Source organism: Lucilia sericata, unplaced genomic scaffold (genome assembly GCF_015586225.1).
Source record: "Lucilia sericata isolate MDLA Ls3-8-SP2 unplaced genomic scaffold, ASM1558622v1 Contig001030F_arrow, whole genome shotgun sequence".
In the NCBI taxonomy this organism is placed as follows: Eukaryota; Metazoa; Arthropoda; class Insecta; order Diptera; family Calliphoridae; genus Lucilia; species Lucilia sericata.
In genome coordinates, this window is record NW_023995011.1 from 118,893 (window position 1) to 131,096 (window position 12,204).

At 31.2% G+C, this 12,204-nt stretch overlaps 1 protein-coding gene across 1 annotated transcript; it reads right to left on the reverse strand.

Annotated features, from left to right (window-relative positions):
- Window positions 1–1,344: 1,344 nt before the first annotated feature.
- LOC119609659 (sugar transport protein MST8-like) lies at window positions 1,345–5,102 on the reverse strand. Its single transcript, XM_037964515.1, has 3 exons — window positions 4,751–5,102; window positions 2,618–2,786; window positions 1,345–2,558 (listed from the first exon to the last, which is right to left on the reverse strand). The coding sequence occupies exons 1-3, from the start codon at window positions 4,987–4,989 to the stop codon at window positions 1,410–1,412; spliced, it is 1,557 nt and encodes a 518-aa protein (XP_037820443.1). The 5' UTR covers window positions 4,990–5,102; the 3' UTR covers window positions 1,345–1,409.
- Window positions 5,103–12,204: the final 7,102 nt, after the last annotated feature.

Consider the following 12,204-nt stretch of genomic DNA (forward strand, 5'->3'; position numbering starts at 1 on the left):
CATGAAAAATAGATTTTTATATGAAAAACATAAAAACGGCTGTAGTTCCTTAAATAACGCTCCAATCAAGAAAATACTGAAAATCTGTGATCACTCATATTTGCCATGAAAAACCGATTTTAATATGAAAAATTTAAAAACGGCTGTAGTTCCTTAAATACCACTCCAATCAAGAAGATAGTGAAAATCTGTGATCACTCATATTTTTCATGAAAAATCGATTTTTATATGGAAAACATAAAATTGGCTGTAGTTCCTTAAATAACGCTCCAATCGAGAATATAGTGAAAATCTGTGATCACTCATATTTTCCACGAAAAATCGATTTTTACAAGGAAGATATAAAATCAGCTGTAGTTCCTTAAATAACGTTCCAATCAAGAAAATAGTGATAATCTGTGATCAATTATAGTTTCCATGAAAATTCCATTTTTATATGAAAAACATAAAATCGGCTGTAGTTCCTTAAATAACGCTCCAATCGAGAATATAGTGAAAATCTGTGATCACTCACATTTTCCATGAAAAATCGATTTTTATATGGAAAACATAAAAATGGGCTGTAGTTCCTTAAATAACGCTCCAAACGCTAAGAAATGATTATAACATGTATCAACATTTCCACTATGAAAACAATTGCTATGTAAAAGTGTTTAACTGGCAAAGGAAGCTTCACTTAAATACGCTTGAAAAAAAATCAATCGTTTAAAAATTCTGCCAATGGCGAATGCAAAACCAGAGCAAATAAAGAAGCCCATAATTACAGGTGGTTTACGGCCTTTAGAATCTAAGGTAAAGAATGCAATGAGTGATCCCAGTAATCTGGAGAAGTCATATAATATATAGGGGTATATATAAAGATCGGTTTGTAAATGCATTGTAAAGGTGAAGGTGAAATTAACGAAATATGAAAAACTTGGAGCCATAAAAGAAGCAAAGTTTTAACAAAGCGGGAAAGTCATAGATGGCATTTTGTATAAAAGTTTCTGATTTACTTTCGACTACATAATACTTGTGTTCTAAAAATTGCTCTGAAATCGTTTGGGTGTTGTTATAAAGCGGCTGTAAACTTGTTACTGATAGCATAGCTCTTCTCCACGTTGCGTTTGCTGACTTTTAAGTATATTAGGGATAAAAGAGCGAATTTTATATTCTGTAAGCTAAAATGGATATATTTTTATTTCAACATGAAATTTTATACAAATTCCATTGAATGATTTTCAAAATAACGAGAAAAAGTTAAGTAAAACTATCATTTTAAGATAAGTTTTAAAATTTATTAAACAAATAATATACATACATTTATATATCTTGAAAACAACTTAAATTTAAATGAAAAAAAAACTTAAAAATATTTAAAAAGCTTTTGATTAAAACATTTATTAACAATAATAAATATTTACATAAAATTAATTGCGGAAATTATTTAATTTTCTAAATTTCGGCAGACATTCTCGTAATGAGTACAATTTAGTTTCAGGCATCACAAAAACAGCCACGCCCAAAAACACCAACGATAAAGCACCCAAAGTTAGGAAATAATCCGATACATGTAAAATAATTTTTATAAATGAACTAATACTGGTAATACAGATAATGTGAACCAACATTTCCACAATGAAAACAATGGCCACATAATAGGGTTTGACAGCCAAGGGAAAAGCTTCACTCAAATACGCCGAACACGAAGTCATTGATATGGAGGCGAATAGTTGGAAAAAGATCAATATATATTTGACGGCATTCATGGAATCGATATCGATGTAATTTAGTTTGTTATCAAAAATACCGCCAACGGTGAAAGCTAAAATTGTGCAAATGAAGAAACCAATAATCATGGGATTTTTACGGCCTCTAGAATCCATGGTAAATGTTACAATTAAAGGTCCCAACCAGCGGGCAAAAGCATACAAAATAAATGGATATGTCTGGAGTTGTGTGGTTGCTATCGAAGAATATGTAAAGGCAAAATTAACAAAGTAAGAAAATCCCAGAGCCATGAAAGCACGATAGAAACAAAGTTTAAGCAATGCTGGTACTCCATAGGCAGCATTTTGCAAAAAAGATCTTTCTTTACTCTCGGCCAAATATCGCTTGTGTTCCTCTAATTGTTCATACGTTTCATAGGTAATAGTAAATGGTCTCTGCAGACGTCTCAATGAATCAATAGCCATTTGTTCCTCTCCCCGAGCCAAATAGAATAAAGGTGATTCTATTAATAACATGGAGCCCATAAAAAAGGCAATCACTCCATAAATTATATTAAGCACTCCACACATTTGTATCGCTTGAAAGGAATCTTCAATGCTGGAGGTCCAAGTGACAGAGTAGATAATCTGTATAAACATACCACAACTAAAGCACATGGTGTCCACAGAAGCGGCATTCATACCACGCATGTTTTTCACCACCTCTTCGCCAACCAAAACAAATGTCATCGGAAATACTAAACCCACTGCTATGCCATTTATATAGCGAGAAGCTAGAATGGAATCATATGAATTGGGATCGGAAACCTGTAGTATACCGCCAATTGTGACCATGATTGAGGCTAAACCCTAGAAGTAAAAGTGTGTTTAGTAACATAACATACAATTTACGGAGTAGGCAAACTTACCATTAGTAATTTTTTCGGCACACGATTGCAGGCAACTGCCCCAACAACTACACCAATTATACCGCCAATAAACCAACTTAAGATCAAGTGTTGCGGCAATGTATAATTTATAATAAAGGCTCCTCCCAGACCGAGATTCCATGCCATATTCATACCTCCCGAATGAAAATCAGGATTGCTATAAAATTAGAATTGTAAATTGAAAGTAAAATTGTTAGTCGGACTGTAGTAAAGGATAGATAGCTAATGATAGATATCAAGATAGATCAGATCGATAGATAGATGAGATAGATAGATAATAGATAGATTAGATAGATAGATCAGATAGATAGATTAGATAGATAGATAGATAGATTCGATAGATAGATAGATAGATTAGATAGTAGATAGATAGATAGATAGCTAGATAGATAGATAGAATGATAGATAGTGATTAGATAGATAGATAAGATAGTTAGATAGTAGATAGATAGGATAGATAGATAGATAGATAAGATAGATAGATAGAATAGCTAGATAGATAGATAGATAGATAGATAGATAGATAGATCGGATAGATTAGCTAGATTAGATAAGATGATAGATAGATAGATAGATAGATAGAAGTAGAGTAGATAGATAGATAGATAGATAGATAGATAGATAGATAGATAGATAGATAGATAGATAGATAATAGATAGATAGATAGATAGATAGATAGATAGATAGATAGATAGATAGATAGATAGATAGATAGATAGATAGATAGATAGATAGATAGATAGATAGATAGATAGATAGATAGATAGATAGATAGATAGCTAGATAGATAGATAGATAGATAGATAGATAGATAGATAGATAGATAGATAGATAGATAGATAGATAGATAGATAGATAGATAGATAGATAGATAGATAGATAGATAGATAGATAGATAGATAGATAGATAGATAGATAGATAGATAGATAGATAGATAGATAGATAGATAGATAGATAGATAGATAGATAGATAGATAGATAGATAGATAGATAGATAGATAGATAGATAGATAGATAGATAGATAGATAGATAGATAGATAGATAGATAGATAGATAGATAGATAGATAGATAGATAGATAGATAGATAGATAGATAGATAGATAGATAGATAGTAGATAGATAGATAGATAGATAGATAGATAGATAGATAGATAGATAGATAGATAGATAGATAGATAGATAGATAGATAGATAGATAGATAGATAGATAGATAGATAGATAGATAGATAGATAGATAGATAGATAGATAGATAGATAGATAGATAGATAGATAGATAGATAGATAGATAGATAGATAGATAGATAGATAGATAGATAGATAGATAGATAGATAGAAGATAGATAGATAGATAGATAGATAGATAGATAGATAGATAGATAGATAGATAGATAGATAGATAGATAGATAGATAGATAGATAGATAGATAGATAGATAGATAGATAGATAGATAGATAGATAGATAGATAGATAGATAGATAGATAGATAGATAGATAGATAGATAGATAGATAGATAGATAGATAGATAGATAGATAGATAGATAGATAGATAGATAGATAGATAGATAGATAGATAGATAGATAGATAGATAGATAGATAGATAGATAGATAGATAGATAGATAGATAGATAGATAGATAGATAGATAGATAGATAGATAGATAGATAGATAGATATAAAGAAATTGTTTGTAGCAACAAACTTGGGGAATTTACATGTAAAAATGATACGACTTAGGCTATTAGTCAATAATTCTATTTATAAACTGATAAAATTTGTTAAATTAAAATGATAACAGATAAACATTTCTACAAAATTGTTAAACATGCCAAAAGTCTGCATTTTTATTATTCTAAGAAACCAACCATATGTTTCAAAATCAAGAAATTTATTTACGCTTTAATTTTGAGTATTCTTATCTTTATGAAAAAATGTGTTAATTTAAATCAAGATATTCACTATATTAATTGATAGCCATTACCAAGAAACATTTAATTTTAGTAAATGTTTTATTTTTGGGGTGGTTTATTTTATTATTATTTTGTTAAAGAAGTAAATAAATAGTTTACTTTTTTAAAACACAATTTTGATGTATGTATGTTTACATATTTTCTTACCTGTTCCCACTGAGTTTGATTGTGGCTTATTTTTTTGATTGCGTCTAAACCAACCCTCATTCTGCTGTACGGGTTGAACAGCCGGATATTGCGGTACCGCTGAAGCGGGTATATTGTATACTTGCACCTGTATAGCAGGTTGTGGCTGCATTTGTGGATTCATCTGTGGCTGCATCTGTGGATTCATTGGCGGCTGAGGAGGAAATGGTTGCTTAGATGTATCCCACATATTTGTATTTTTATTAATAAAAATAATAAAAATAATTCGTTCGTTTTTTATTTCAGAGCTCCTTCTTCGATCAAAACTGTTTAGTTACTAATTTGATTTGATTCTTTCATATGAAATGTATGTATAATACCCAACGCCAGTTTTCTTATCTTTCAAAACATTTAATTGATATTGAAAGGTTTTGGGTAGAAAATTATAATTATAAAAAATAACACTTTGTAAATTGTGTGTATAAATCGATAAAGCTTTAACACCTTGTTGTTTATAAAAGCATTTTTGTTTTGTAAAAACAAGTAGCAAATTGCATTGAGATCATAGATAGTATGAAAAAAAGCTTTCTCCTAATGGGAAGTGGCTACTCTATTTTTGAAGCACATACACTATTAAAACTTACGGCATTGTGAGAATTGATAATAATTTTATATCCAGCAAAGCGCTGATGTTTGTAACATCCACAAAATAATAATATTACAACGACTCTAAAACATATCGACTTTCAATTACTTTTCGATTTGATTAATATAAGATGCTCTACTATTTAATAAATTTTAAAACATTCGGAAATGATTTTAACCACTTAAAATATGTATATAGAAGCTTTAAAGCTTTAGAAACTTTAATCCTTAAACTAGCAGATTACGAGAACCACCAAACCAAGAGTTTTATTTGTAATAAAATGAATTCTTGCTTCTATTTTAGGATTTTCTTACTTAAGGCTGGTGTAAGGTATCTTATATTCGCTTATACTTTCTTACTTGTTGAGTCATTCGTTGGTGTACATATTTATAAAAAAATACTCAATGAGATATAAATATCTTTATATATATTTTAAACGATACGAAAAAAAGTACCGAGTTATTAAAACGATGATAAGAAGTATTAATCATCTTCTAAAGAGAAATATACAAAAGTTTGTTTTGGTTTTGTGGTCGATATACGCAGTAACGTAAAACAAGATATACAAAAATATTTGGGTATATCACACAAAATAAAACTAGATTTTTAAATAGTACTAAGCACTAAACGAAAGAGAACTTTTTTAAATATGGGTACTAAATTTGTAAGTGTTTGGATTAATCATTTGCTAGAAAATATCTCTATTTCATAAGTGAAGCGCATCTCAGAGAAAGTATTACGTATCGATCGTAAAATATAGTAGTGGCAACCGGCAAGGTCTGAAAGGCGTTTAAAGAAAAACTTACCCACAACATATTTCTGAATATTTTTAGTTGGTATTGCAACATGTGGCCAAGCCATTATGAAGTACAATGTCTACACTGCTTGCATCTTTGAAATAATCTAGTTTTTAGTCTAATCTATAGTCTAGTCTTTAGTCTAATCTATAGTCTAGTCTAGTCTATAGTCTAGTCTTTAGTCTAATCTATAGTCTAGTCTAGTCTAGTCTATAGTCTAGTCTAGTCTAGTCTAGTCTAGTCTAGTCTAGTCTAGTCTAGTCTAGTCTAGTCTAGTCTAGTCTAGTCTAGTCTAGTCTAGTCTAGTCTAGTAGTCTAGTTCTAGTCTAGTCTAGTCTAGTAGTCTAGTCTAGTCTAGTCTAGTCTAGTCTAGTCTAGTCTAGTCTAGTCTAGTCTAGTCTAGTCTAGTCTAGTCTAGTCTAGTCTAGTCTAGTCTAGTCTAGTCTAGTAGTCTAGTCTAGTCTAGTCTAGTCTAGTCTAGTATAGTCTAGTCTAGTCTAGTCTAGTAGTCTAGTCTAGTCTAGTCTAGTCTAGTCTAGTCTAGTCTAGTCTAGTCTAGTCTAGTCTAGTCTAGTCTAGTCTAGTCTAGTCGTCTAGTCTAGTCTAGTCTAGTCTAGTCTAGTCTAGTCTAGTCTTCTAGTCTAGTCTAGTCGTTAGTCTAGTCTAGTCTAGTAGTAGTCTAGTCTAGTCTAGTCTAGTCTAGTCTAGTCTAGTCTAGTCTAGTCTAGTCTAGTCTAGTCTAGTCTAGTCTAGTCTAGTCTAGTCTAGTCTAGTCTAGTCTAGTCTAGTCTAGTCTAGTCTAGTCTAGTCTAGTCTAGTCTAGTCTAGTCTAGTCTAGTCTAGTCTAGTCTAGTCTAGTCTAGTCTAGTCTAGTCTAGTCTAGTCTAGTCTAGTCTAGTCTAGTCTAGTCTAGTCTAGTCTAGTCTAGTCTAGTCTAGTCTAGTCTAGTCTAGTCTAGTCTAGTCTAGTCTAGTCTAGTCTAGTCTAGTCTAGTCTAGTCTAGTCTAGTCTAGTCTAGTCTAGTCTAGTCTAGTCTAGTCTAGTCTAGTCTAGTCTAGTCTAGTCTAGTCTAGTCTAGTCTAGTCTAGTCTAGTCTAGTCTAGTCTAGTCTAGTCTAGTCTAGTCTAGTCTAGTCTAGTCTAGTCTAGTCTAGTCTAGTCTAGTCTAGTCTAGTCTAGTCTAGTCTAGTCTAGTCTAGTCTAGTCTAGTCTAGTCTAGTCTAGTCTGTAGTTGTCTGTCTAGTCTAGTCTAGTCTAGTCTAGTCTAGTCTAGTATAGTCTAGTCTAGTCTAGTCTAGTCTAGTCTAGTCTAGTCTAGTCTAGTCTAGTCTAGTCTAGTCTAGTAGTCTAGTCTAGTCTAGTCTTAGTCTAGTCTAGTCTAGTCTAGTCTAGTCTAGTCTAGTCTAGTCTAGTCTAGTCTAGTATATAGTCTAGTCTAGTCTAGTCTATAGTCTAGTCTATAGTCTAGTCTATAGTCTAGTCTAGTCTATAGTCTAGTCTATAGTCTAGTCTATAGTCTAGTCTATAGTCTAGTCTAGTCTATAGTCTGTCTAGTCTAGTCTAGTCTATAGTCTAGTCTAGTCTATAGTCTAGTCTATAGTCTAGTCTATAGTCTAGTCTATAGTCTAGTCTATAGTCTAGTCTATAGTCTAGTCTATAGTCTAGTCTATAGTCTAGTCTATAGTCTAGTCTATAGTCTAGTCTATAGTCTAGTCTATAGTCTAGTCTAGTCTCTAGTCTAGTCTATAGTCTAGTCTATAGTCTAGTCTATAGTCTAGTTATAGTCTAGTCTATAGTCTAGTCTATAGTCTAGTCTATAGTCTAGTCTATAGTCTAGTCTATAGTCTATCTATAGTCTAGTCTATAGTCTAGTCTATAGTCTAGTCTTATAGTCTAGTCTATAGTCTAGTCTATAGTATCTATAGTCTAGTCTATGTCTAGTCTATAGTCTAGTCTATAGTCTAGTCTATAGTCTAGTCTATAGTCTAGTCTATAGTCTAGTCTATAGTCTAGTCTATAGTCTAGTCTATAGTCTAGTCTATAGTCTAGTCTATCAGTCTAGTCTATAGTCTAGTCTATAGTCTAGTCTATAGTTCTAGTCTATAGTCTAGTCTATAGTCTAGTCTATGTAGTCATAGTCTAGTCTATAGTCTAGTCTATAGTCTAGTCTATAGTCTAGTCTATAGTCTAGTCTATTAGTTAGTCTATAGTCTAGTCTATAGTCTAGTCTATAGTCTAGTCATAGTCTAGTCTATGTCTAGTCTATAGGTCTAGTCTATAGTCTAGTCTATAGTCTAGTCTATAGTCTATAGTCTAGTCTATAGTCTAGTCTATAGTCTAGTCTATAGTCTAGTCTAGTCTAGTCTATAGTCTAGTCTATAGTCTAGTCTATAGTCTAGTCTATAGTCTAGTCTATAGTCTAGTCTATAGTCTAGTCTACAGTCTAGTCTAGTCTAGTCTATAGTCTAGTCTATAGTCTAGTCTATAGTCTAGTCTATAGTCTAGTCTATAGTCTAGTCTATAGTCTAGTCTATAGTCTAGTCTATAGTCTAGTCTATAGTCTAGTCTATAGTCTAGTCTATAGTCTAGTCTATAGTCTAGTCTATAGTCTAGTCTATAGTCTAGTCTATAGTCTAGTCTATAGTCTAGTCTATAGTCTAGTCTGTAGTGTAGTCTACAGTCTAGTCTATAGTTTAGTCTATAGTCTAGTCTATAGTTTAGTCTATAGTCTAGTCTATAGTCTAGTCTATAGTCTAGTCTATAGTCTAGTCTATAGTCTAGTCTATAGTCTAGTCTAAAGTCTAGTCTATAGTCTAGTCTATAGTCTATAGTCTAGTCTATAGTCTAGTCTATAGTTTAGTCTATAGTCTAGTCTAAAGTCTAGTCTATAGTCTAGTCTATAGTCTAGTCTATAGTCTAGTCTATAGTCTAGTCTATAGTCTAGTCTATAGTCTAGTCTATAGTCTAGTCTATAGTCTAGTCTATAGTCTAGTCTATAGTCTAGTCTATAGTCTAGTCTATAGTCTAGTCTATAGTCTAGTCTATAGTCTAGTCTATAGTCTAGTCTATAGTCTAGTCTATAGTCTAGTCTATAGTCTAGTCTATAGTCTAGTCTATAGTCTAGTCTATAGTCTAGTCTATAGTCTAGTCTATAGTCTAGTCTATAGTCTAGTCTATAATCTAGTCTATAGTCTAGTCTATAGTCTAGTCTATAGTCTAGTCTATAGTCTAGTCTATAGTCTAGTCTATAGTCTAGTCTATAGTCTAGTCTATAGTCTAGTCTATAGTCTAGTCTATAGTCTAGTCTATAGTCTAGTCTATAGTCTAGTCTATAGTCTAGTCTAGTCTATAGTCTAGTCTAGTCTAGTCTATAGTCTAGTTAGTCTATAGTCTAGTCTATAGTTAGTCTATAGTTTAGTCTATAGTTTAGTCTATAGTTAGTCTTAGTTTAGTCTATAGTTTAGTCAATAGTCTAGTCTATAGTTTAGTCTATAGTCTAGTTCTAGTACCAAATATTTTATCCGTAACAAATCGATTTTATATGTATGTATGTAGATTAATTATAACGAGAGAGTAATTAGAACACTCATTTCTAATTACATTTATAAGTTAAATTGAATTATAAAATGCTTAGGGTAACTAAATTTAATTTTTTAAAATTTAAAATTTCACAAAGTAATTTTTTTGAAATATTGGAAATCATTAATCAAACAATACAATTGAATGATTGTCGTTTTTTTCCACTTCGCCATAACCCAGATACTTTAACAAGAAGCAAAAAAATATTTGATGATATACCTTCATATACATACACTACAATTTGAGAAGAAGTGTACATTTCACTGGTATTTATGGATGTGTGTATGTCAGATTGTCTAATGTTTTGATATGATCTTATTATTAAGTTCAATATGTTTTGTTGTTACTTGAAGTAGAAAAAACTAAATTTTATTATCCTGTCGATGAAAGCAGTTTATTAGGGCGGAAGTCAAAATTTATTTTGAATTCCTTTTCTTTGCTCGTTTGCTTTTAGTTTTTTATTTCTTTTTTTCACAGCGATGAAGTTGTTTGATAAGATTTGTGAAGACACAAGCAGATACAGGTTTCCCTTCAAAGATATTAAAATATTTAGTTACATTCTTATATTGGCGTAATTTACAAGAGCTGTCTGTTACATTTACCCCACTATATACATTGTATTAGTATTCACGCTTACTGCTCTTAAAGTATATAGTAAATGCAACTGACAATTTGCATGTTACAATGTACAACTAAATTTAATGTTAGAAAAATGCTTTTTTTACACCATGGTATTTAGCATAATCGTATTACAGTGATTTGAAAACTTTGAATTTTACTATAAGTACAAAAGATGCATTATTAATAAAAGTCACACCAAACTGTGCAAATTTTCCTGCAAAAATCATTTTGGTTTTTAGGATTTATTAAAAAAAATCAGTAGATAAGCATTACTTACTTAGTAATGGGTGGTAGTTACATTGCGTATTATTTAACAGAGTAGAGATTTGTAGATGAAATGGAAAGTTTGCTTAGAAGTGAATATTTTTGAACTTTAAGTTTTGCAGGCTGTTATTTAAAATACTATATTAGTTAGGTTTTAGCAGTTAACAAAATTACTAATTTTTACAAACTTGTGTATCTTTTCTCACACGGTGCCTTTTTTACAAAAATTTTACTATTACTGCGATTAAATATCAAATCGTATGTATCTATCGTAAACTATTTGCTTATATTTGAATAGTTGCATTTTGCCAAAGACATATTTATTGTTTAAGGTTGTTTATGCCAATTTTATTGTCTAAGTTTTTTATTGTTATTGTGACTTTTACTCAGTTTTATTTATATAGAATACTAGCTTCAACGAAATACAATATAGGAGCTTATGTCTAAACAGTGTTAGTTCATGTCATTAGCAAAATGTTTAAAATTTACTTTTCTAAGTATTTTTTTTACAGTAGTGATGGGTAATACATATACATACATATATACACACAATCTTACTTAGGCATGTATGTATATGAAGCATGAACAAATAAACTAAAAATTATAGTCTAGTCTATAGTCTAGTCTATAGTCTAGTCTATAGTCTAGTCTATAGTCTAGTCTATAGTCTAGTCTATAGTCTAGTCTATAGTCTAGTCTATAGTCTAGTCTATAGTCTAGTCTATAGTCTAGTCTATAGTCTAGTCTATAGTCTAGTCTATAGTCTAGTCTATAGTCTAGTCTATAGTCTAGTCTATAGTCTAGTCTATAGTCTAGTCTATAGTCTAGTCTATAGTCTAGTCTATAGTCTAGTCTATATAGTCTAGTCTATAGTCTAGTCTAGTCTATAGTCTAGTCTATAGTCTAGTCTATAGTCTAGTCTATAGTCTAGTAGTCTAGTCTAGTCTAGTCTAGTCTATAGTCTAGTCTATAGTCTAGTCTATAGTCTAGTCTATAGTCTAGTCTATAGGTCTAGTCTATCGTCTAGTCTATAGTCTAGTCTATAGTCTAGTCTATAGTCTATAGTCTATAGGCTCTAGTATATTAGTCTAGTCTATAGTCGTAGTCTATTAGTCTAGTCTATAGTCTAGTCTATAGTCTAGTCTATAGTCTAGTCTAATAGTCTAGTCTATAGTCTAGTCTATAGTCTGTCTATAGTCTAGTCTATAGTCTAGTCTATTAGTCTAGTCTATAGTCTAGTCTATAGTCTAGTCTATAGTCTAGTCTATAGTCTAGTCTATAGTCTAGTCTATAGTCTAGTCTATAGTCTAGTCATAGTCTAGTCTAGTCTATAGTCTAGTCTATAGTCTAGTCTATAGTCGAGTCTATAGTCTAGTCTATAGTCTAGTCTATAGTCTAGTCTATAGTCTCGTCTATAGTCTAGTCTATAGTCTAGTCTATAGTCTAGTCTATAGTCTAGTCTATAGTCTAGTCTATAGTCTAGTCTATAGTCTAGTCTATAGTCTAGTCTATAGTCTAGTCTATATAGGTCTAGTCTATAGTCTAGTCTATAGTCTAGT